This window comes from Ixodes scapularis, unplaced genomic scaffold (assembly GCF_016920785.2).
Source record: "Ixodes scapularis isolate PalLabHiFi unplaced genomic scaffold, ASM1692078v2 PGA_scaffold1__304_contigs__length_218370807, whole genome shotgun sequence".
Taxonomy (NCBI): domain Eukaryota; kingdom Metazoa; phylum Arthropoda; class Arachnida; order Ixodida; family Ixodidae; genus Ixodes; species Ixodes scapularis.
Window position 1 is genome coordinate 28,781,016 of NW_024609846.1, and position 26,356 is coordinate 28,807,371.

The 26,356-nt window shown below is 46.8% G+C and overlaps 1 protein-coding gene and 1 non-coding gene across 2 annotated transcripts in view; one reads left to right on the forward strand and one right to left on the reverse strand.

Moving 5' to 3' along the window:
- The window catches only part of LOC8023528 (putative RNA-binding protein EEED8.10), a 37,478-nt gene extending 11,380 nt beyond the window's left edge, over nucleotides 1–26,098 (reverse strand). The window contains exons 1-15 of the mRNA XM_029995206.4: nucleotides 25,339–26,098; nucleotides 22,779–22,873; nucleotides 21,647–21,730; nucleotides 21,472–21,559; nucleotides 17,484–17,646; nucleotides 15,205–15,297; nucleotides 14,526–14,639; nucleotides 13,935–14,032; nucleotides 13,187–13,227; nucleotides 12,984–13,059; nucleotides 8,662–8,829; nucleotides 5,579–5,627; nucleotides 3,356–3,399; nucleotides 1,935–2,014; nucleotides 265–370 (exon numbers count right to left, since the gene is read on the reverse strand). Of these exons, the coding sequence (XP_029851066.2) occupies nucleotides 265–370; nucleotides 1,935–2,014; nucleotides 3,356–3,399; nucleotides 5,579–5,627; nucleotides 8,662–8,829; nucleotides 12,984–13,059; nucleotides 13,187–13,227; nucleotides 13,935–14,032; nucleotides 14,526–14,639; nucleotides 15,205–15,297; nucleotides 17,484–17,646; nucleotides 21,472–21,559; nucleotides 21,647–21,730; nucleotides 22,779–22,873; nucleotides 25,339–25,764 (1,725 nt within the window). The 5' untranslated portion in view covers nucleotides 25,765–26,098. The remainder of the gene's footprint in view (nucleotides 1–264; nucleotides 371–1,934; nucleotides 2,015–3,355; nucleotides 3,400–5,578; nucleotides 5,628–8,661; nucleotides 8,830–12,983; nucleotides 13,060–13,186; nucleotides 13,228–13,934; nucleotides 14,033–14,525; nucleotides 14,640–15,204; nucleotides 15,298–17,483; nucleotides 17,647–21,471; nucleotides 21,560–21,646; nucleotides 21,731–22,778; nucleotides 22,874–25,338) is intronic.
- Nucleotides 24,795–24,876, forward strand: Trnas-aga. Its single transcript has one exon. It is a non-coding gene; the product is annotated as a tRNA-Ser (tRNA).
- Nucleotides 26,099–26,356: the final 258 nt, after the last annotated feature.

Below are 26,356 nucleotides of genomic sequence, written 5' to 3' on the forward strand. Positions count from 1 at the left end.
TCGTGGCCGGAGGCAAGACAACCTCCGTCACTAGCTGTCAAGGTTCCTAGAGGGGCATTACAAACGAGGCATTAGCGACATTCACCAGGTGCTAATCGTTTAATTTGTTCTAAAATTCCTTTTCGAGACTTTTTTAACAAGATATTGGTATGTTCGAGGTGATACTGCTCCTTTGAACACATATAGACCAAAAAACGAGTGCCGAAATTTCGTTCTAGTATCCCTTTAAGGCACTGCCCACAGCACCCCGAGAGACTGGCTCACCTGGCCGAGATAGCTCATCTTGAGGTCCCTCAGCCACGGACTCCTCGACAGGTGGCCGCAGGACTTGTCCGTGATTCCAAGATGGCAGCCACTGATGTTCAGGGACCTGCTCGACAAATGGGTTGTGTGTCACCCAGATGGAACGCATCTTCTCCAGTCAACGTGCAACACGGACACTACTATACTCTGTTTCACCTTATGATGTACCGCAGAAAAGGCTACAAGCACGAGCTTCTTGCTCTGGGGCACATCTCGGCGGCACAAGCTCTCCTGCACCAAGGGCAGCTCCCAACGCTATGAGCTCGCGCTTCTAGCCTTCGCTGCGGTACAACATAAGGTGAAACGGGGTATAGCCCTACACGATGTACAGTTATGGTGAGAATCTAAAATTACTGCACGAGGTACTGTTGTAGAGGTTCTTTAGTATGGGGGTTCTTCACTACACGATCAACTTTTACTGCGTGAATTCAGGCAGTGTGCACTGCCTGACTTTCGCAGACAAAAAATTGTAGAGCCCTTCCACTTAACATAAGATGGAGGACCAGCAAAGCTGTCGTCTTTACAACGTCTAAGATGATGCCTAGAGGACGACATCTAGGACGACCTGAAGAACAATGCCTAGAGGATGACCTCAAGAACGACGTCCAGGACGACCTCGAGGACGACGTCTGGGACGACCTCGAGGACGACTTCTAGGACGACCTCGAGGACGATGCCTTGAGATGATAACAAGGGATCAGGACCTATCTAATAATGCCAAGGAAGGCTGACTCGCGCTGGTTACGCCCTCTTTTTATTTTTATTTATTCATACTGGCCACGACCAATGGGAAGTTTCCTGCCAACATCCGCGGACGCATTTTAATGTAAAAGCATTCACTGCCTCATGGAGCGAGCCGACGTCCTCAGCTTTGAAATCGCGCCAAATGACACCTAAAGCCCTTTTTCCAAGTCAAGCCAGCTCCCAGCATGAAACCAGACGGAAAGCTAGCCAACGGCACCTTTTACACTTCGGTCCATTGGCTGGCGTGCCTCGACAAGGCTCCCGTTCGCTGGACACACAGCGCCACGGTGTGGCCGTCAGCGTGCCAACACGCGGAGAGGAAGTATGATGTACATGCTTTCGCATTCACAACTCATAAGAAGTGCTTAGGTGTACCTCGAGCCTTTTTTCTCAGATCCTAGCGAATAACAGCTTCGCTGTAAAACAATCATGTTGTTTACAGTATTTAGCTTAATACTTGGAGGAGGGGAAGTTACGCTTTCAGCCTCACCAATGCAATAACTAAAATTGCGGAGCTAGTCAAAGCAGGTAGGAAAAACTTGAAAAAGAGCCTTCCAAGAGCCTCAGAGAGGTGGCTGGCGTTTTGCTAAAGACAGCAGCAAAGGCGCAGTCTCTCAGTCAAACGTCAGCTGTCACGTAAGTGCCCAGGAGGTTCCTCTTCTAAACTACCGCAACTAGGCCTTCCGCTAAATCAGGAAAACGTCAGCAAACAACCAGCCGGGAGAAAAGCATGCAGTGAGTAAGAGGGGACACTTAAGTTAAAAGTAGCGGACGACAGGGGGAAGTACGTCTCAAACGATCGGTGCTTGAACAGACCGAAGCATAACGTTATTGGCCCTGGAGCGACACAATGAACAGGAAACCACCACAAGCAAATTCAGGCTGACCTGAGCTTAGTGCAGCACCGGCAGATGGCACCAATGGCAACGTCTGTGACTGCCTTGTTCTGGCTCAGGTCTAGTTCCTCCTTTGGTGCCCAAGAAACAAAATAGCATTATCCTTTAGTCATTGAACCCCAACAAAGCACACTAAATAAGCTCCCGGAGACAATATACCCTCTACATCGTCCACAAATGAAGCATTAGACCGTCGAGCAACTTCCATTTAAGAGTGAACTTATAATAAATAAGGCTCTGCCACGAATAAATCGCTGCATTTGCCTCGTGAAGACTCGTTTGATCAGACAAATATCGGCTTGAGTACAACTGGCAGGGTAAAACTATACTAGTCGCAGACAATGTCAGAATGACAGGGCGTCCCTGTCGAACACTCGGCCTCTAGCAGATAAGCTTTTTATTTTAACGCAGAATGAGTTATATGGTTGGCAGCTAACCATATCTGGTTAGGTGCCAGCAACGTAAGTCGACAGGCCGACCGCCAGTTGAATGCTGATGCAGTGAAAGTCTCCTCGCTGAGTGGACACCAGTGCCAGCCAAACCCCTTTCTCAATCAACACTTTATCAATCAATCAATCAATTTTATTTACATCATCATCAAATAAGTAGGAGTACTGCAATTGCGTGCTTGGGAGAAAAGCACACTTTCAAACCAGGATGGTGCACTTCTGTGCCTGGTTTATTGAAAAAGAAACAGAAACTTTGTGAATGTTGATATTTATATTGCAGTAAAATTTCCAAAATTAAACTGTGGCTGTTATGCAAGTGTATATGTTAGGCAGAGATGCCCTCCCAACCTGCATTCATCATTTGTGATGCTTTTTTTTTTCTTCTTTTCAAATTCGAGATTGGAAAAAGAATATTTACACATAGCAAGGTTTGAAAATCCACTCAATTAGGTATAGCTGGGCATCTCTATAGGCTTAATTTTATGTGAAATCCGTCGTTTACCTGCCATCCTAAGGAATTAAACTTTCAAAGGTCACATCCCATAACTATTGTTAGATTAGTATTAGGTAGCCTATAAATGGACAAGTGAAAGCTTGGTAACAACCTACACAAGTTTAGCTGGGTTTTCGTTTAAGCATGAAGCAACAGTAGAGAAAGGCTAGGAGAAACTATTTGATATTCTATTCGAAACTATGCGGCCGACACCACTCTTCACTTCAAATTCAAAATCCACTATTCACACATGATTAGAATCATGCATTCGAGATATGCGATTCATATTTAAAATTCTGAATAACTGCACACAGCTAACTGTAATAATTTCAGAACATCATCAGTAGGCTGCACGAATCCTGAAACATGCCGGTGCTGTGCCAGACACAGCCAAGGCTTCTTCGGTGCTTTTTCAAGTAACAAGACTTTGCAGTAACACCGGACTGAAGCTAGGAAGGAAAGAGACTTACCAGGAGAGGAAGGCCAGACACAGCACAAATGCCTTCGTTCGTCACTGAAACAAAGGTGTGAGGTTAGAAAGCAACCGGGCGGCAAACCTCGTAATTTGGGGGAAGCAAAAGCCAAGAGAGGAGCAACCCTGGATGACATACCGTAATGACCAGCACATTCATGCCATAGAGAATAGACTACTGTTGAGACCGGTTATAACGAAGTCGGTTGCATATAACGAAATAGCGGATTCACATTAAATGTTAAACACTTGTATCCAAAAATAGTCAAATTTATTTTGCGGTAAATTTGTAATATTCATATTCGATCAATATTTGTACGCTTCCAACAAAAACATTTTTTTTCCTAAGTGGGAAAAAAGACTCACTTAAATAGCAGCCATAAATGCCTCTTTGCCTCGATCATAACATTCTAATTCCACTTTCAGAAACAGCGTGAAGATGCTCGAAATATAAGCAAAATAAGATTAATGCAACAGTGTGCTTTAGGAGCAATATGTAATGTTACTGTTGGCAAAAGTTGTGTTTGATTAAAAATTACAGAAGAACAATCACGAAGGGTTACGTCTGATGAAGCGATTTAGGTAGACAAATTATTCTATCCAAATACAGTTATTCCTCGTTATAACGAAATCGCTTTTATTGAATTATCGCTTATATCGAAGTTCAACCTGGTCCCGACTGAAATGCACAAATTTTAACCAGATTGGCGAACGTGTACCAGCGGCCGACCAAGCTTATGATGAAGGCTAAGATGCCGAAAGCACGCAAGCCTACACGGAGGTGCACAGAGACCCTTGCGTTCCCTCTCCCTTCTCCAGCGACGCAAACGGCAAACTGGGAAAACGAAGCAAACGGGTGACAGAGTGCAGAGCGCTCTGTCACCCGGTGCCGACGCGCCGATGCGGACAGGGAGCAGCGCCAACGTTCTGACGCTACTCACGCTGTCCGCGATCGACGCTGCCAGACTTTTGTCGAAATCGGGTCAAGGGAGTGATGGAGCCCGGAGAAGATCATCCCTTTGGGAGCCCCTGACACTCACGCCTGCGACATACTTTGTCAAAGAGATCAGGGGGTGTACTACCCGCACACATGCGTTGTATGAGAAATTGGGAGTGTTCACCGAAAGTTGCTTTTTAGCTGTGAAAGGTTGAGAAAAGCGGCCGGCCCAAGTCCGAAATCGTCCAAGAGTTCGACATTCTGGCATCGGCTGTTCGACACTGTCCACCACTTTGCAGGACAAGCAAGGCTTAATGGACGGGTTTGAGAAGTCTCTCATGCAGGAGAAAGCGCACCCGCGACTCAAAATGAAAGATTGCCAACTGCTTCGCGCACGTCGGATGTTTTCATGCGAGCTGTTGCAACTATCTCTACAAGGGTGTGTGAAAACATGTAGACAAAGCCACCGAGGATAACTTTGATTCGTTCGCGCTTCTCGATGCGGACGTTTCCGTCGTTGCTCCTGCCACAGATGCTGCGATCGTAGACACGGTAAAAACGAAGCAACGTCGGAGAGGCACCCAGGGAAATGCCGACGACTGCGGAGATGCGAAACGTCCTACGGTTGCTTCGAAACAAAGTGGAGTGCAGCGGTGGTGACAGTGTTTTTGCGATGCCTGGAGCAGTTTGAGGAGAACCGATGCCTGAATAAAATTATTGGAAAACTCCACCTAATTATTTTTTTTACTCGGGAAAGCTGTCGCGAGATGTTGTCGACGAAGGTCTGTTTGATTAAATATGCGGTCAGAGTGTTCCGCAGCGTTCCCGTCCACCTTCAAGGCTACTGGCACTGTTTTTCTGGCTCTATCGCTTTTATCGAATTACTCCTTATATCAAATTTTTTTGCCATCCCATTGACTTTGTTATAACGAGACATTACTGTACGTTTGTACTGGTGGCCAAGTGAAAAGATACACTATCTCTTTAGCACTAGCTTTTGCTTCAGCGGAGTAAGTTCTAAAAGTGATTTTTCTCGAAACTAAGTATATTTATTTTCACTCGCGCTTGTTAAGGTTATTTACGGTGAACTCGCACAATTTTATAGTCGCAGTGTCTCTAAACAAGTTTTTCGTTCATTGCTCGGCACTCCTTTGCCAGACATGCCGAGGGTCCCTAAGAGCCAAAGGGTGCCCTCAGAAGGCAAACGTATGGAGTCGAGCCAAGGACGTCCCTCCGACGGGTGGTGCAAGGAATTCCCCTGGCTCGTCGCCGGGGTCAACTCACGGTTGAGAAACGACCCGGCCAGATGCAGCACACGGAGAGCCCTCAGATTCTGAAAGGAAGGCAGAACAGTGTTCAGCTTTAAGGGGCAACGAGCACAGGGTCCACCAATTTTATGAAGTCTCTGATCACATATGGAACCGCATCGGAGCGCCATGGCGTTTCAAGAAAACGTGAATTCCTCACGGACAGCACCGTCGACAGCGTTAACATCCACCACGAGGAGCCACCGTCGACGGCGGCCCTGTACGAAGTTCCTGCTGGTTCAAAATATTCTGGCGGGCTAGCTGGTTATACATACTAAATCACAAATAGTGCTAAGACAAGGACAGACGAAGAAGTGGACAGGACAGGAGCACCTGTCCTGTCCACTTTTTCATCCGTCCTTGTCCGAGCGCTATTTGTAATTTAGTTCCTGCTGGAACGCCCCACAATTGTCGATACGGCACCAAGTTGCTTGAGGGTGTTTCCGAATGCACGAGTCAAGCATACCTGCCAAGTTCGGAGAAACCAAATCCGAGAGAATTTCTAAGGGACGGGGGTTAAAAATGAATATTGACAACAAATGTACATGAAGACAACTTCATTACATTTATACTGCACTGGTCATGCTAGCGAGAAACAGCTGGGCCTCGCTATCATTGCAGCTATTTGTTACGTGAAGTGCTGAAGAGACGTGCTGGGAGGATGGGGGGAAGGGGTGTAATTTGTGTTTTTCGGGAGATTTTTGTGTCAATTGTACAAACTGGTCAAAATTTGGAAGTCTCCCGGGTAATACGGCAGACTTGGCAGGTATGAATCAAGGAAGACACGGATTACAGTGACGTCTATCCACAAATTTCCCCGACTCTTGGGAGCCAGGTTCCTGACAATATTACGAGCAAAAAAATTGGCCTAAAAGTCAGGAATCTGAGGCCAGATTCCCTAAACTTTCTTACGACAAAAAACTTTGTAAATTTATTTTACAACAAAGTTACGAACTTTTGAGTATTCTCGAAGTAAAAAGTTTGTAAGTTTTGCGTCGCAACTTACGCAAAACTTACAAACATTTTACTTAGGGAATACTCAAAAGTTTGTAACTTTGTCGTAAAATAAATTTACAAAGTTTTTTGTCTTAAGAAAGTTTCGGGAATCTGGCCTCAGATTCCTGACTTTTAGGCCAATTTACGAGACCTCGAGTTCCAGGATTCCCCCGTCAACACGACGCAGCATCGTGAGTTTAAAGATGCAACTTGACAAATGACAAACTTTCCTTTATTTTTAGAGCTGTCTGTTTGATATTTTCAGGGTACATTAATAGCACATATATAAAAGCAACTGCTAAGTTTCATAGAGCTGTGCCCACGAATTCTCAAATTAAACTTACTTTTTTTTTAAATAGTACATTTGCTTCTTCTGGAGAATTTGCAAAACGTAGTGGGAATGTGAAATTTGTTATAACCATTCCCGGACAGCCACTCCAGGGTATGACAACGCCCTTTTTAATCATTTATTTTCAGAAATATTTAAGGCAACATTGAATTTTATGTGCATTATACATTTTTAATGCAATTTTCCAGAAAAAGAAAGATTGTTGTGCCCTGACAAAGTTCTTTAGGAACGGAATAAAAACAAAGACGCACGCGAATCCCCCTAAACAGTTTCCGAGATATCGCTGGCACAAGCACCAATGCCATCAAAAAATCCATTTTGAGAAAGTGCTGAAAGTTGCCCACACATTTTCAACATTGAGCCCGTCTCACATGGTACAACTCTGCTTGCAATTTTCATTCTCGTGCAGCAAATGCCTGTGGACACAATACACATGCACATAAGCCACTGTCCACGGCTTTTATTTATTAGTTTTCTATGGAGCGAGCAACATTGCAGACGAAAATCAAGAAAATTGCAAGCAGTTTGCGCCCCGTGAAACGGCTTTACTCTGCAAAGTAGTTGGAAGCGCCTTTGCGCAATTTCTGCTTGTGGATGGCCAATGGCATAGAAGAATCACACTTGGAACTAGCGACGCGATGAGCATCGATGGCCCGCCGCACAAAGGCAGGCTGCCGATGCTGCTTCCGACGGTCATCATGCGAAGAAACTTGCATGGACCGCTTCCCCGCGTCGAATGCGCGCACCATCTCGTACTTCATTCCCCACTTTGCAAGCAGTTACAAAAAATGCAAGCAAAGTATGCAAAACCACAAAAACAAACTGTAGCAAACGATCGTAAAGATTGTGAAAAGCAAAGCAGAGTTGACAAAGCGTGGGAGCAAGCAGCCGTAGCAGACGACGCGAGCCCGTGGAGGTGCGGTAGCCATGGCTACGACGGGAGAATGCGCGTCTTGGCCAATGGTAGTCGCGCACTCCCTCGAGCTCACGCTTTGACTAATCACGACTTCGCAATCGCGAGGCGAAAAAGTGCCGATCACGCCGAAGCAATGCGGCGGACACCATTTTCAAGGGCGACAAAAAGAAGGAAAAATACTCTGCTTCAAGACAATACCAAGATGGCGGCCGTCTGCCAAGTTGAACGGGAGCGGAAAATACTAAAAGTCCGGCTCGATTTTGCAGCTTGAGTCCGATTTGGAAGCCGCCGAGACCTCATAAATCTTTTAAAATATATTTTCGTCCTCTTTTAAGAAAGGAAAGGACGAAGGAGAGTGCCGACAATGCGGGAATCGGGACGAGTCTCCGACTTGTGTGTTTACCATGTCCAAAAACCTAGATCTATGCCCGATGACGTTACAGAAGCGTCACGCCGCCGCTGTCCGCGATCGTGGCGATATCACACCAGTGATGGTGGACATGGCAGATGCCGTTCTACCACAGGTCGCTCCCCGGCCTGACAGTCGACAGAGGTTTCTGCAGCTAGTTGGGACGCCACGACGACGGCGACACTCGCGTCCCCTACTGCTTTTTACCAAAACTTCTAGCGCCCACCGTCGAGGTCGCAACATCTGACAGCAGGGCACGCCACGTCATTTTCTGCCATTCCGGGATCGACGTACGAGCGGAAGGACGCCAAATACACCGATCGAAGACGCGTTCCGCAACGTGGGGAGGAAGGGGCCAAGCCGAAACTGCACGAGCCCACGAGGCCTCACCTGGCAGAGCAGGAGCACGTCGTGGTCAGTGATCTGGAGACAGTCGCTGACAGAGAGCTCGGCCAGCAGGCGGCACTTGGTGGCCACCTTGGTGAGCCCCGTAGAGGTCACCCCCGAGCAGCCCCGCAGCACCAGCTTCCGCAGACGAGCACCCGCCATGTGGAAGCACTGGGCCCCCAGACAGGTCCCCTTCAGCCCCTTTTGTGGCCGCCAAGGGCCCCCCTTCGACTGCCTCGAACGAGTTGTCTCTAAAGGGCGTCGTCGTCTGTCGGGCAGCCGTGGCACATTCCCAGTTTTCCTAGATTCCCTCAAAAATGAAATACTAGCGTATTTTATTTTTTAACTTACCAAGGAGTTGTACGCTGGGAGTTTAACGGAGGTTGGAGCATTTCTTAACTTGCATCGTAGGAAACCTAACTTTCGAAAAGCTGAGGAACTGATATTTTGGATATGCCTCAACCATCGTAGATCGCGTGTTAGGTTACTCCAAGATATTTGTATTCATTCACTTCGGTTACTGTAACATTATTTACTTGATATGTGAATTCAAAGGTTTCATTTTCATGGTCATGCATAAGTGAACTATCTTTCTGGATTCCAGTTGCATTTGCCACACATTACACCGATCGCCAACTAGAGTGAGAGAAGAATTAAGCATTTTTTGGTTATCGACAGAGGATATGGTTTTTACCAAAACACAATCATCTGCAAATAAGCAGATATTAACGATGGTACTCACAGTTGATTCAATATCATTTATATAGACCAGAAATAGCAGGGGATCAAGTACACTGCCCTGGAGAACACCATAGCAAGCATCGAGTCTACCGGAATAATGGCCTCCAACTTCAACAAACTGGCTACAATTGGACCAATAGGATCTTATCCAATTTACTACCTCTGGTGGTAGCCCAAGGTGTTCTAGTTTACAAATAAGTTTACCATCAAGGACCTTATCGCCTCGCTAAAATCTAAAAAAATAATATTGACCTGTCCAGACTTGTCTAGGGTAGAAGCGAAGTCATAAACTGTTGCAACTAGCAGTTGCATAATTGTGGAGTACCCCTTCGGAAACCATGCTGAAAAGAAGTCAGCAAATTCCTCTCTTCCAAGAACTTTAGAATATAACCACTAACCCTATGTTCCATAAGTTTGCAAGAGTTGATAGCGATAGACATTGGACACAAATGGCTTACAACAGAATGATCACCCTTCTTATGAATTGGCACAATACACGCTCTGTTGCAACTAGCAGTTGCATAATTGTGGAGTACCCCTTCGGAAACCATGCTGAAAAGAAGTCAGCAAATTCCTCTCTTCCAAGAACTTTAGAATATAACCACTAACCCTATGTTCCATAAGTTTGCAAGAGTTGATAGCGATAGACATTGGACACAAATGGCTTACAACAGAATGATCACCCTTCTTATGAATTGGCACAATACACGCTGTCTGCCAGTCATTCGGAAGTATACATGAACGAAAAGAAGCACGAAAAATGAGTGTTAGAAAGCGGCATAATCTAGGGAGGAAGGTGTTCAGTATCTTATCAGGTCCACTGCTCGATTCTGTATTCAGATTTAATAATGTGACAAAGACACCACGAAATGAGATAAAATTGCATTCAGTGTGGTTACAGTGGTGGCAACTGGAGTGTACAAATCTGTATTTGAAAATACAGATTGAAAATATAGGTTAAATTCTTCGGGAGTCAAAGAAAGAATAAAAACACTTAAGGACAAGGACAGACAGCACAGTTCTTTCAACTAGCAACACACATTTACTGGTGTCTCCTTCAATAGGGCTATCTTCTTCCTAACGTTTGAGACTAAAGAGGAAGATGCGGAATTAATATATTCATATACACCCGGAAAAAAAACAACACAAATTTACACCCAATACACTAAAGATAAAGAATTCAGAAAGAAAGAAAAAAGAAAAAGAAAAACACTATTGACAAATTGAGTTAGAGCGCCCTTTGGCTAATCCAGCTCTGGTTTCAGGTAGTTGATCTCATTTCTGGACAAGGCGAGAGAAGGGGCAGCAATGTTGTGATCGTCATGGGCTATCTTGTATGCCTCAATGATCTCTCTCCCGAGCTTGTTCTTATGTCTCCCAATCGTGCAGGTGTCCTGGAACCGGGCTTCACAGTTCGTACAGAGACGTTGATGAACCACTATTGGGTGAAAAGTGTCGTCCGAAGCACGAGAGACCTCGAGGACGTGCTCTCGTAGGCGCGTGTTAAGGCAACGACCCGTCTGTCCAATGTATCGGTCGCCACAGGAGAGAGGGATGGAGTATACCACCCCCTCTTCACAGGGAACGGTCTGATGAGCGTGTTTGATGGAACATCTTTTGATGGATTCGTTATTGTTCACGCGCCTGCACAGTTGTTTCAGGCGCAACTTGCAAGAGAAGACAACCGAAACGTTGAAGCGCGCTGCAATTGCCTTCAGTCTGTGCGCCGAGTTGTGCACATAGGGAATGCAGATAACGCGTGAAGGCTTGCTACGTGGAGCACGGGGCCTTTGGGTGGTTAGAATTAACTGAACAAGAATGGTGCTCAGTAGACCTTGCGGATAACCTGCTCTGAGGAGACGTTCTTGTTGTTTTGCAATGCTGAAGCTTGCAAAGTGAGAACATGATTTGGTGCGAGAAGATGAGAGGAGAGACCGGATGATTCCATGTTTTACCAGTTTAGAATGGGAACTGCAGAATGGAAGAATAGGTTTCCGAGACCGTTGTTGGAAGGCCCAACAAATGCCGGTCGGAAGAAGATGCAGACGAAGATCGAGATACTGGAGACCATCGCCTGAGCTGTCTTCCCTTGTGAAATTCAGGCCTGAGGACGAAGAAGTGAAGGCTTGAACTACAGAATCAGAAGAAACTGAGATCGGGTGAATGACTAAATAATCATCCACGTAACGAAAAACATGGAAGACAAGTGACATCTCTTCAAGGCGTGCTTCAATCTCCCTATCCACATACGTTAGAAATATTTCGCTGAGGACTGGGGCAAGGCAGGAGCCTATGCAGACACCTTTCTTTTGCCTGAGAATTTCCTTTCCATGTTCGACGAGTGTTGACTGTAGATATAGGGCCAAAAGGTCTAGGAAACCCCGTTCAGATACCCCAGATGAGTTCTGAAAGTCGCATGGGCCATGTTCGTGGATGGCACTTGACACAGAATCCATTAGAAATGCGGGATCTAATCGGTAATATAGTTCCTCAATGTCTAACGAAAACATGGTAAAGGCCTCGGGAGTTGAATGGAGGTCATGAAGTCGGGATACAAGTTCTGTGGAGTTGGCAACTCTGAAAGGTTGGTTGAGACTGATCGATGACAGATGCTTTTGCAGAAAAAGACCAAGAGGCTTCTGCCAACATCCCTTTTCTGAAATGATGCTTTTTAAGGGAACTCCTTCTTTGTAGGTTTTTGCCGTGAAAAACACAGTTAGGTATTGCTTGGAAGGAGCCCCAATGGCAGCTTTAAGAGCCGGGAGATTAAGGGAGCAGCAAAGTTGCTTTGCCTTTGAACGGAGAGACCCTGAAGGCCTGGTCTTCAGAGTTGCCATTGATGATGAGGCGATTTGTTTTTTGCCATTGATGATGACGTTAACCTTGATCCGGTCGATTGGCTTAGCCTTTTCTGAAACTGCCCATGATCGCAAGGACTGGGTCGTGGGCAGTCTCGAGTGAGACAGCCAGCCTTTAGAGCCGTCATATACGGCAGCTTCAGCCGCCAGAGTGACAGCACTAGGCCGAGGCATTAGATGCACGCCTCCTAAAGTGGAGAGGATATCTCCAATTTGACCTCAAAATGACCCCTAGCAGCTGCTTCGGGAGTTTCATCGCTCTACACAATGGACCACATTGATTTAATTTGGAGTGCAACGTAGTGACGCCAACATAAACGTAGGTCGAACTTGAGAGGAATATTAGTTTAAAGATGAAATCCACCGCAAACTTTGTTCATTAAAAAAGGTTCTCTCCTGGGAGTTTCGTTGCGAGGTGATACTCCGAAGGAGCGGACAGCACCCGTCCAAATGCGATTGGCAGTCCTGCGTGTAGCCGGCCGTCGTGGAAACCGATCCAATGCGTGTCGTCCTTCCCGAGCAGACGTGGCATGGCACCCGAGCCAAAGCGTGGCTTTACGAGTGAAAAGAGCCCCAAACAGCGGCTCTTCTTCACCTCCATTTGCATTTAACAGTTTGACGAGACGTAAAATTAAAAAAAGAAAATGCTTCCAGGTTTAGAGGACCATTTTGGACCTTAGATTTCTAGTAGCCTTTGCACGAGGAAAGCTGAAAAGGATGCCTTACCTGGCCACTGAGCTTGTACACCTCAGTCAGGTCCAAGTGCTCCAGATGCTTGCACAGATGGAGCAGCCACCACAGCCTGAAGAATGGCATATTTAATTATTTTATGTTCATTTATTTTACGATACTACTATCCCGGTACAAGGGTATTGTAGGAAGCAACGCATTGCCGAGCGCAAATAATGCGGATCATTAAAAATGCTTACCCTTTCTCTCCAACCTCTAAGCACCTCTTCATCAACACCGTCTGTAAGCAAGCAAGTGAGCGTTTCACAATGAGACAAAAAGGATCAATTGCTTACTGGATCTTATTGCAGCACAAATATGACCAGTATGCAAAGTAAACAACTGAGAATGTGGCCACTATTTTTTTTGCTATCCTCCATATGGGTATTATATAGTGTGTTGTAGGTACATTAAAAGTGTACTTATCAGATGTATTTGGCTTTACGGTTGGTCGCTATCTATGGTTCACTTCCTGGGCCAATCTCAGAATGGCAGCCGACACCTCACTAAGAGGCTTCGTAGTCTTCAGGGCCAATAAGTTACTTGGCGCCAAAAAGGCTGTCTCTTAGCGGGATGCCAAAGGCTGGTCCGTGGCACTGCAGAAGCTCCTTTCTAGAGCTCTTTCCAACCGCTACTGCTGCTTATACTGCATTCGAACTTTGACGCAAACCATTTCCTATTTTCCCAGTACTGCAGAACCAAAGAATCCCGGGTTCTATCCCTACATCCACTCCTTTCGGCACTATGAACGTCGTACTGGTATCTGCTCAGGTAATCCCTACTGTGTGGTACACACCTAAGACCTCAGATTGGCCGCCATGCGGCACCACCAAAATATGCAATTTCGATGCGGACCAACTTGCTGCTGTCTCCGCACAAAAGCTTTTATTTTTTTAACCGTGGCACAGTCTAAATCTGTGTCAGATGCAAAGTTCAAACTCCTCCCACCTTCAGTTTGGGGCACTTCTGAGCCAACTGCTGCACGCCCACATTGGTCAGCTGCACACCAGATACATCCAGGCACTCCAGGTTGGGGCACAGCATGCCTGCAGCAGACAGGCACACGCAATGCAACGTGCCACAACGGGTGGCAGACGAAGACCACAGGGCAAAGTAACATGCACGTTAAGGACAGTCCAAACAGGACAAGGGAAATGCAACGCATGGCAAAAAGAGCGCACAGTTCTCTCAAAAGACGTAAAAGTTGCGGCCTGCGCGTTCATTTTCAGTTCGGACATCAACCATGCAAATAGCGTGGCTTTCCTTCTCGCCTCCATGCCATCGTCTCTTCCCCCATCTCGTTTTCGGGAGATTGGGGATTAACGACAGCCAACAGAGTGTGCAAGTGGCCCTCCAGATCCACGTGATGAGCATGCCCCAGGCCTCCGTCCAAGAACACGAGTGACAAGAAGAGAAAACTTTCATTTTCAATACGGCCTGTGCCATGAATTTAAAAAGCTTGTCCCGTTAAACGGCTCTTTACGCGTCACGACGCACGGCGTTAAGGTCCCCGTTGCCTCCGGAGGAAGAAAGGCTTACTGATGGCCTCCGCCGCCCTGTAGTCCAAGACGTGGGACGCCGACTGGAGGTTCAGGCTCTTCAGGGACTCGCCGCAGCGCACCAGCAGGGCACGCAGGATGTCCACTGTCAGTGCTGCACCGGGGGCATCACCGCGTGTCAGTGCAACAATGTCGACGAGAGAAGAGGCACATTCGAGAGGAATTACGACGTACGAATACGGCAAACATTTTTTTACGGGTGACCCTCCACTCGTAAAATCATTTTCAGAGGCCACTTCTTAGACAGGGGGTTCTCAAAATTCTAAATCTTGAGGAACCCCTATCATTCAACCGACAACCGAGCACTTCCTCCCAGACGTGATATTAGTGTGGAGCTTGCAAAACTATACTTTTGCTCAGCATGTAGTTACGCATTTAGCGGGTGACTCAGATTAGCTAAGACGGCGCTCAATCGGAGGAAACGCTTTACTTTGTGGAAGGGACAGTCCAGGAAATCTGGGAGCTCGGGGAAGCCCTGAGTGAGTTCTCGGACACACCTGGGTTCCTAGAAGCCCAGTTTGAGAACTTAAGTTTTAGAAAATCAACACAAAGCCAAATTATTTTTTGAAAAATATATATATATATTTTTATTATTAACGATTCGGAAGCATTAGATGTGAGACAGACGTGGACTAAGACGGTAAAGGAAAGGACCTTACGGTTCCCCTGGCTCACTGAGAAGACACCCTCGAAGCTCAGCCTGTCCTGCGACCTCCAGAGCCGCAGAGCCAGGCGACGCCAGCGTTGGCACACTGCGGGGAGGCGACAGTGCGACGCAATGAGAATCCAAAGATGCGGCAACGTCCACTGAAACAATGTCCTTCAATCTACCGGCCAAACATGTGTGCACCTCACAAAACATAAATCAGTTCCCTATCAACCACCAACCCACCGTAAGGTGTGCGCATTTGCCGTCCAATGGCTCGGTTTCTAACATGGAAAAGAAACTGATACAGTTCCATTTTGATCTGGCAATTCAATCGCGGCAGAGCTTGAGGCAGTGGCAGAACATAAAGTACTCATGCCAAAACTAAACTGACACATTAGCATAATTACTAAGAAGTAACAATCGAACGGAGTTACGAGCTGCTCCGAAAATGTACTCCACTTTTTACTTGGTTAAGACCCCTTCACAGACTCGCGTTTCCTTACGACCGAGTTGCGGTGATCCCTTACGACAAGAGCGCACACTAACACCCTGGCGCCATCTACGAGGTGACCCTGGACCTGTATTTCACTAGAGCGAAGGTTTTGCGGTATTTGCGAGATCGAATGTATGTACCATGTATAAGAAATGATCAAATCGTCAAAAAATTTTCGAGCCAAGAAAGAAAGAGTGATGCACGAAAGAACTAGGAAATGTATTGGGTGTGCGAAGGTAAACCAAAACTAATAATGGCCAAACTTTTGGGGGGAGTATGTTACCTCCGGTTGGCCATTGTTTTTGCTTGTTTTTCAGGAGCCTCAGTGAGTAGAACGTGCTTTAAGAGTCTCACCACCAGGACTAACTGCGGTCCTCCTAAAATTTACTTATACGGGATAGACAGGCCTTCCTGATCTTCGGGTGAAAAGAAAGGGCACTCGTTCCTCAAAGAAATGACAAATCAGCCGGAGATATCGTGGGCACATCTTTGCGACTAGCAGTTTGAGCCTGCTGGGTCCATATACCTAAGAACGACTTAAAGTCTACAAATCTTTAAGCGCACTCAACTACTTCACGAACGAAGGCATTGGCGGTGAGCACCTACCTCCACCGGGCGCCAAACATAAACGCCGAGCTTCCCCGCACAGGTTGCCGAGCCGGGGCTTGGTTTTAGCAGACAATGTTCCGAAAGATTTGGTTATGCTGTCTTTAGCGCGACGAGAAACTCTTTTAATGAACAATTTTCTAGAGTTTTGACTCGCTTGCTTCGGTATTCGAGGCTCCTTTCCCAAAGCACAGTGCACATTTCATTTGTACACGCCGTAATGGCCCGTCGTTGTACGGAGATGGTGGGTGCCTCATTCTTGCACCACTCCATCTGTCGGCAGCACATCGAAGTAGGCCAGCAGCGCCTGCAATGCCATCATCCCACAACCACATGGGCCCGGCGGCGCCGGTGGTGTCCTTTATCTCTAGATCAGGGGTTCTCAAACTTTTTGGTTTCACAGAACCCCAGGAAGCCTCAAAGACTGCCGCAGAACCCTCCCCCCCCCCCCCCCCCCCCCCCTCCATATTTGCTGACCGAGAAGCAACAGATGCACAATTGTAGGCAATTTTGCTTGTGTTGCTTGCCATATATCCCCACCATATCAATCGCAATGTCAGTGCAAAGTAAGATGGAGGCGCTTTGCATGGTCCTGCTGCGCAGCCTGCGGCGTGGGGGGAGGGGGGGGGGGGGGGGGGAGGGGGAGGGGAGGGGGAGGGGAGGGGGTTGCAATTTGGGTGTTCACGGAACCCATGAGACCAGCTCGTCTCGTGGAACCCCTGTGTTCCCCGGAACCCAGTTTGAGAACCCCTGCTCTAGATAATCGAAATATCTTCACTCGTGACATTTTGTTTGTGTCTGTACACGTCGGCAATTTAAAAGCACAACACTGGGGCATTTCTAAAGCGTAGCTCTCTTGCAATTCCCCGCCAGAGAACCAAAAGTCGTTGTGCACCCACCCACACTCGAGGTAGGAGAACTGGAAGTATCACTCTCCCCCCGTCACGGCGGTCGGAGGTGGTGCGAACACCCCGTATGCAGAAATGCCGAGTGTTACCCCATATAGATGGTGCGCTCTCTCGTCGCGAGAGGTATAAAGGGGTCTCTAGGCAGATGGCCGTAAGCCGTGGCAAGTATGTGAACCGCCCTTTCCTCGACGGCTCTGCCCGATCCAACGGCAGGCGGTAACCGCAAGGGTCGAGCACGGGTGGCAAACAAAGCCGCGCGCTGTGCAAATCCGTGAGACTCACCTCGTTCCACGCGGATCCTCGACCGGAGATCCAGCAGCCCCATGACCAGCAGCAGGATGTCGTCGGGCAGCTCTTCCACGTGGTCCACACTCCGCCGCGGAGAGGGCGGAGGTGTTGCCGGCGTCGAGTCCTCCTCATCCCCCTCATCCCCGTCCAGCTCGCTCTATTGCCCGGCAACCATGCAGTCAACCACGCGGAGAGGCCCGTCAGTTTCGAGGGTGCAGACTGCCGAGTTGCAGGCTTTTAACGCAGTCCGTTCAAGTAATGGGACGCCCTAACACGGTGCGATAGAATGCTACAGAGACCACTGCAAAATGTGCTACACATACTTCGGAGGACAATCTGAACAAAGGAGTGGTGAATTGAGAAGAACCAAATGTCCACCACAGGCTCTGAAGAATGCCGCGGAAACACATTTTGTGTACGGCGATTTTATCCGTAGGACCAAGATAAATCGAGCATTCTTAGTCACTGACCTTTTCAGAAACACACAGTGTGGCTTTTCCTTCTCAAGGTTCCGAACAGCATTCGCAAGAAACGAAAAGCTCAGCAAATTTCCAAGAATAACCAAATACCCGAGCAAACAGCGTGAGAAGCGACCCATTCAAAAGGGCAGTTTGTAACGATACCATATTGCAGAAAAACACCGTGCACTGGGGGAAAGATTCCTGCATGGCACGAATACTAAGCATTGCTTTCAAAATCTGCTCGGAACATTAGATCTTGCAGGAGCATCAGATCTTGCACTATAAGCGGTTACAACGTAACCGCTTATAGTGCGGGACCGGGTATAATACGGCTTTTTTAAACCACCGGTTCGCCTCCCATAGAACTCTATGTAATTAAATACCGCTTAAAATGCAGGCGCGCGAAGGGAAATACCGGTTATAGTGCGGTTTCTGGAACAGCCCGCCGACCGCGCAGCAAGCACGCTTCCCTGTGCGGCACTAGATAACGGCGCGAGCCGCAAGCGGCACTCGCGAGGCAAGGAGGTTGCTCGAAGAAGCGGGGAGAAGCGAAGAGAGAGCCTTCAGTTGCCATAGCGACGGAGGGACGCACGCACGTGTCATTCACGTGCGTGTCCCGCCGCTGCGTTGGAAACAACCGCAACGACAGACCAATCGCAGGTCGAGGAGAACTGTTCGCGCGCGTTGCATGTTGGTCGCGGGCCGGCCAGGCCGGCTGCTTGTATCCGCAAACAAGGCGTCGGTTGTGATCGCCGACGTAGACTGCATGGTGGAAGCTCATCGCTCCGCGTAAAAGCGCTATCCTTGACTGAATTTTCGTTGTGTGTCGCTATGATAACTTAGCACGTACTAGAAGGGAAGATCCACCTACTCGTGCGGCGATGTTGTGGCAGCACTTTCAAGACTGCAGAAACGCCCGTGTCGTCGTGCTTGTTTACTTCGACTACAGTGGTGCTTTCTAAGCATTTGCGTTTTCGAACATCGCCCGGATTTCTTATTTGAAGCATTTTATGCCTGCGCTCAAGTTGAAGGTATTACTGGCGCGTACCGTATAAAGGATGCGAATTTTCACATGTTTTCATCGCCGGAGAAAAGTGATGAGGGTTAGCAATCCTGTACTCTCGCAACATCCGTCCGCAACCCACGATGCCGTTAAAAGGCTGCGCCAGGCAAAAGTCGCTCATTTCTTTCAAAATGTGTGATAAACTTGAGAGAGAAGTGTACTAGTCTGGTGAAATGAAGACTTTCCTCAAACTAAGCTTTATTTTTCATCTAACATAAAATAAATTCTTTTACAAAGGTAAGTTGTCAGATGGCATGCATTTTGGCCTGAAAAATTGATGTTTTGGTTATAGCCCGGTACCGCTTATAGTGTGGATTTTCGCGACTCCCGCGACATACGTTATATGCGGTCTACACTGTAGGTACTACCAAGCCATATACAAAATAAGGTCGTCTATAAGCAGCGTTTCGTGCTTTTCGAATTCATTTTTCAAGAAATTCGGAAAGTGTTTTTCGGGGTTTGACTAAACATTTGGTGTTTATTGTAGTTTATTTTTATTTTCAATTTAATTCTCTGAAATTCTGAGTTTAATTTTGCTGCAATCCCTATCACCCGAAGTTCCCAATAAAAAGAAACAATATCCAGATACAAACACATCAGAAACACAAAAAATTTTCATCAGGCAAAATTTTCACAATCTTGACGTAACAGCTACTCAACAAAACTTGCATATAAGGGTATGCTCGCTAAACGTCTACTTCTAAAAAATCAATGCAGCTTTCGTTTCTTTCGCATCTCGAAGCAGCAAATGTCACAGAAAAGTGAATTGGCCATGCAGGGAGGAGGGAACCTCAGCCACTATGGGCCTTGGTCCCTACCACTCCCAAAACATTTACGGGGCGTTTACTGCACCGTAAAGCCCCCCCTCCCTGCAGGAAGCCTAAATGATATGGCCCAAACTGAAAACCTTGTGTTGCACAGCACAGAAGTATGATGACTGTTTGTACTAAATTTGAAAGTTGTCCCAAATTTGAAAAGAAACTGGATCGTACCCTTCCCAGAACTGCTAACCATGCTCTCCGACTGTACGTCGGCAAGGGAGATTGGCATGTTTCTTTTTCCTTGTTACCCTCCGCATTACAAAATTCAGAGTTTTACTGATAAATTGAAATTGACAAAAATTTTGCTGGAAAGTGTCTTAAGCATTTTTTCTAATTTATCTGAAAACATGGAACCCTATCTGTAAGCAATGTACCAAACTGGCAACCTGGCATTTCACTTTGAGAGACGAACAGTGCAGCTAGCATTTATTAAGTCGTTTCTTGAAATATCAGTGGCTCAATAATCTGGTAGTTCAAAAGCAACCATTTCTTTGATTTGCACTTCTGCAATGAAACATCGCCCGGTATATGCAGCAGCCAGTCCATAAAATTCTATATCAGGAACCCTGTGATCGTGTTTGTTTCCAACAGACTCAACTAAGAGGAAGATTAATGATATCACGAGGTTCTAAGAAAACGTCAGTCCCTGCTTTCTCTAAACTCTCAATTCTTAACTGTAGCTCTTATATCTATTGCTGCCCTCCTAACTCGACCTTATCAGACTTAAAGGGAAGATGGGGCACTTCTACATTTGAGAAAAAACGCTTGAATTGCGTTCATTTGGCCTTTAGAATAACAGATATCAAAATTATATTTCAATGCGACGCGCCGGAGAGCCACAAGAGCAATTTCAAAATACGGCTGAAGCCCCGCCCCCCTAGCCTTGGGCAGCCAAAAGAGCCGTCGATGACGTCATGGACAGCGACTGTCTTTCGCGTTTTTCTCGCGTTTAACAATACTTACGCAGCAAATGGTTTGGGTATTCGGGTTCACGGGGTAAAAATACACTAGAATTCACTTCTAACTCATTTTTTCCAAGAAGCTCCGTAGCTTCCCTTTAAAACTATATCCTTACTTCTTAACCTAGAGCTTAGATGGACCGTCAAACACTCAACAGCCTCCGAGAATATAAGTACTTGATAATCAGCATTTCAGACCACCTCTCTTAGGACTCCTACATTGCCTGTGTTACCTGAAAGGCTACAAACAAGCCATGGCAGTTCAAACAATCACTCAAATTTTTCAAGTGCTGAAGACCTCGCTTAAAGAACATTAAGTTCGCCCACACTAGAGTATGCTAGAGTCATTGGGAATCCTTGAGCAGCTTTTAATATACATAAAGTGAAGACGGTACAAAGGAACGTTGTTAGCATGTGCTCATCTCTACAAATGTTGTGAATATGTTTTCATTTCTACAAATGTCATTATAGCATGTGCTCATTTCTATAATTGTTGTTAGTCTGTTAAACAATGTTAGTTATTTCCAATACCCCCTTCTACTATACTGGGCCTGTATTGGGATAGTACCATTATCAAGGAAATGAGGAAACATAACTAAAATAGAGCCCAAAAACAAAGATGAAGCTGCAGGTGACAAAGATGATGACAAATGAAACGGCACTTGAGAGGTAACTCACGGCAAGAGCCTTCCGGTCTTGAACGGCTTTGGCATCCTGACGAATTTTGGAGATTCTCGTCTTGTTGGCAGGTAGTAGTCGCAGCTGCCTGAAATTCGAGTCCAAAAATGTTAAGGGCAAACGTGTTGCCGAGCCCCGAGAGGAAAGCTCCGACATTCTGGGCTGCTGCACTCACCTGCCATCAAGTTCCAATTCTCCGACGGGCGAATTTCTGGCTTTGTCGGCCTCTTCAACCTTGGAAAATGTCACAAACCCGTACCTACAAAATAAAAAATTAGAGCATGACACAAAAATAATAAAAGAAATGCTTTCTCGATCTACATTAACTTTCCAAAAAAGCGAGGAGATAACGAGGTTTGTTCAAAAGTCGACAGTGCCTCGGATTTCCCATAGGCTAGTGTAGCGGTAATACAGAGACTTCTAGGATGCAAAAAGGGGTGTCTTTTACTTAGTGAAACAGCCAAGAACGAGCACAGCGATTTCAACAGAGCACACGGAGCTTCCGTGCTGCACACCCAACCAGTCAAGCCCTCTTTTTAAGGTACCGTATGCTCTCAGCGACTACTTCCAAGAATCTCGTTTCAGTCCCTCGTAGCTCTGTCCTGCGACACGGTATTTTCGCGTTTATATTTATTATAAATTAACTCGAACCAAACTAACCACATAAAGGTTCTGCCACCACAGTGATTGATGGGCAGGCAAAAGAGGACTGATATGGCACGGCGCTTCTTAGCATTATCTTTTTCTAAGCATCTTCTCTGCAGTGACTTTGTAAGCAGACATAGACCGACGAAAAAATTATCAAAAACAATGTAAAAAAACGGACTGAAAAAAAAAAAAAAATAATGCAGCACTTCACGTGCTTTATAAATTAAAACTGGATCCCAGAAATCGAGAAAATCCGCCCCCAATGGTAAAAGCTGCGGCAATCGCATGATGCAGGAGCATCAGCCAGGTTTCAGATTGGAAGACAACGTCTTTCGATGGCGGTAGATTCTACACATTTAATGCACTTATTAGTGGCACTGTAAACATCATCTTCTTTTTATACTTGTTAGTGAGTGCGTTGGTAATGATGTAAGTTTAAAAAGAGTTATACACGTAAAGACAGGGGACGGGACAACAGATCTTTCACTGTTGTTGTCCCGTCCCCCGTCTTTACCTATACAACTCTTTCTAAACTTACATCATCTTCTTTCTCATACGAAAGTTTCCACAAATTGCTCGCAGCCTTTTTAATCAGGTTGAATTAAGTCAGGGAATGAAGGTGCTTAGTGTAAGAACCAGTTCAAAGAGGTGCCAATTACCCTTTGGGCCAGTGCTTCACGTGGTCCTGTACTATGGTACAGTCCACGACTTTTCCAAACTTGCTGAGGAAATCACGCAGTTGCCGCTTCGTAACCTGGCAGGAGTGGGAAAAGAAAAAAGACTAATTCAACACTGAAACATTTCTTCTAATGCTCTAAGCAAAAAAAAAAAAGAAGTTTGCATTATTAGGATTTGTTGTAGTATGAGGATTGTTCTGAAAGTAATGCAAAGATGGTCATAACTTTAGTTGACATAGGTGGCGTGCTGTCATTTGACAGCACGCCACCTTAGAAGTTTGTTAACACTGGGTAGAGCCTGTTAATATCTGACTTGTCTGTACTCATCTGCAACTGCTTCGTTATTATTTTAACATTGTACATGCTACTGTGAGAAACAAAAATGCTATTATACAAACTTATATCGTTGGATTATTTATAGTATCACAGTTTCCAGATGTTGACCCTGTCCTGTGGCAGTTGACAATGCCCCATGCATGTTTATTAATATTTTTACAGTGCTCCCAGTTCACACATTTATATTTGCTTAGGACCGAGTTTTTATAATCTGTTTTGACGAGAAAACGCTGGCACGCTGGCGGCATCTATGAGGTGGCCCTGAAAATGCATTTCACTAGAGCAAAGTTTTGCGGTATTTGAGAGATAAAATGTAAGTACTACCTATGAGCTTATAACATTGTCAAAAGATTTTTTCGAGCCAAGAAAGAAAGAATGTTGCACGAACAAAATAGGAAATATACAGGAATGTCAAGTGTTCCAATTGAAAGAGGCGCCAGTGTGGCGCCTCTTTCTCTCGGAGTTAGAGATCACAAAAGGTACTCGGTCGTAAGCACTGATCGCATGTGTTTGCCTTGAGAAGAAACCAACGTTACTAGAATACTCAGCTGGGAAACTGCCATTGGAGCCTGCTTAAAAAAAGTGGCTGCGATCCAAACTAGAGAACCAAACTAATGGTGATCACAATGCCGCCATTTCTCCCGCAGCAGCCACTCCAGGAATTGCATGGCTGCACGTATTGCTTCAGGTCGAGTCGCACAAGGGCTGGTAGCGCCACCTCGCAGGGCCATCTCGCAGTAGCTATATAAAGCAACTTTAATGTTTTGACTTGTGACTAAACGGGAGCGCTGTTATCGTATCGTAAAGGGTGGATGCCAGCGGTCCAGGTTTAAGGACAAGTTTCCCAACTGAGTGTTTTAGTAACGGTGGAAGAAACTCAAAGACCACGCATTTACCTTGCGATAAATAAACGTGCACCCATAGCCTCCTCAATACTGACAAAGCCTGGCAGATCACCTGAGACGCGGCCGCCAAAAGTGAAAAAGTAGAGCGGAAGACAAGAGGCATGTAACGGGCGCCCCGGTACGGCAAAACACCGAAACACACTTGTCCCGAGCGATGGAATGTCCGCTCGTTCTTCTTGCGTTCTTCGGGCTACCGCTTCTTTTCTCGTCGGGTTCGAAAACCATGTTTGGGTCCTCGCCGCTGCAAATGCTGTGTGCTGAATACCAGACTCCCCGAGAAATGCTTTGTGCTACCAGATCTTCACGCTCCAAATCTCCAAGTCATTGAACTGCCAGGCTTTGTGAGTATAGAGGAGGCTATGGCGCAGCACATATCGCAAAGAAATTATATGGTAAACATTAAAAAAATATTCACAAAAAAAAAACAAAAAATTTTTTTCGACACAAAATGCTAAAGAAATAAACCGAATTAGGAAATAATATTAATAATAAAAATATGACTGCATCTCCACGTGGTGAATGATGTTGACTGGGGCGAAGCTCTGGTGGTGCTGATGATACTGATTTCTTGAGCACTTGACCGCAGCGCCCTCTCGTCTATAAACGTTGAGCCAATGCATGCAAAGTCTAACGCGATTATAAACTCATTTGACCGCAGCGCCCTTTCCTGTATAGACGTTGAGCGGCTACATGCAACGTTTCATCCATGACATCCCCAGCTCGAGTTACTACCACATCAGAGGCCCCTACTCGTCCTGCAGTCGTGGCCGAGTGGTTAAGGCGATGGACTAGAAATCCATTGGGGTCTCCCCGCACAGGTTCGAATCCTGTCGACTGCGCAAACCTTTTTTCTTTTTTTAACAAGACAGATGGGATGGCAATCGATGTGAGCACGGACGCCGAACAAGCGCGGCGCACGGAAATAAAACACACGTGTATCGCGCACGCCAGTGAACACGCCTGACAGCTCAGTAAGACTGCGACGGTAACGACGACTCTCGATAAACGTCAACGGAAGTTAGTCTAAGACGCTGTCACGAACTACACCGCACGCTGATATCAAACGGGCACTACAAGGTCAAAGGCCATTTCAGCATCTCTGTCAGCGAGCAAGGCGCCCGAAAAGAGAGCACGCCTTGCGTCTGAAATTTTCCGACGCTTAAAACGCCACTCTGGTCGGTTTTGCCTTGGGCGCTCGCGTGACAACTCGCACAAACGTCTCTTTCTCGCTCTGGGTGTGCCTGAAAAGTGCACGACACGCGGAGCCTAGAGACGCGGTGCCATGGCGAAACACAGCTCACCCGGTAGCTAATGTTTCCGACGAAGAGCTTCTTCTGGTAGAAGACTTCGTTCTCCTTGACGCTGTCCGCGTCCTCGGGACTCGTCTCGTCGGACTTGTCGTCTTCGAGGGCGGGCTCCATCGTGCGCCGAGCCGCGGCGGACTCGATCCACTCATTCTCGAAGCTGTTCAGGCCGGACTCGGAGCGCCTGGGGTCGAAAAAGCGACACTTTCTAGGGGAAGGGGTCTTGCAGAGCCGCTCGCGCAGCTGCTGCTCGGAGAAGATCCAGCTCTCTCGGATCGGCGTGGACACCGGAGTGGCGGGCAGGCTGGACCGGTACACGGCGCCCGCCGGGAGGCAGTCCGGCAAACACACCGCATTCAGGCCCATGAACGCTTCCGAATGCAGTTTCTGCAGACACCGTATTCGGTACGCGTACGAAAACATGGTCCGTCTTTTCGCTCGCCGTTGGCCGCAGGCTTTCGGTCTTGTCCGACGGGCGACTTCAGCGCAGGACGACGGCCACGGGTCGGAGCCTCGTTGGCGGTGGCTTGGCCGCCTTCTGATCCGCGTTCTGCATGGCTGTGCCCTCACGCACTGTGGTTGCTAATGTGGTCGCGATGCATATCGGTTACGCTCTGAAAGAAAAAAAAAAAAAGCATGCCCTCCGGGAAACGCGCTGGCCTGGGTCGAATGAAAGAGCCGCGGAGATACGGGACGGGCCCGATTTAGGACAACAAACAACAAGTCGCCATTTTGGTTTGGATTGAATGGTGGCTCTGTGGCTCCGACCACAGCTCCGACTTTAGCCCTCATAAACCGCTTAATTTCGATTTCACTTTTTTTTCTTTTTGCTTGCGCAGTGGTTAAAAGTAGCAGACATAATTCGGCCCCCAAGTTTCTTCATTTAGTCTTATACAGTTTTATTGGCTGCTCGTGATAGGATAATGCATCCCGGACCGAGGACCCTTTGACCTTGAATCTGAATGATTCAGCATATCCTGACCAACTCATCGCCTCTATGTAGCGGGATTTCAAT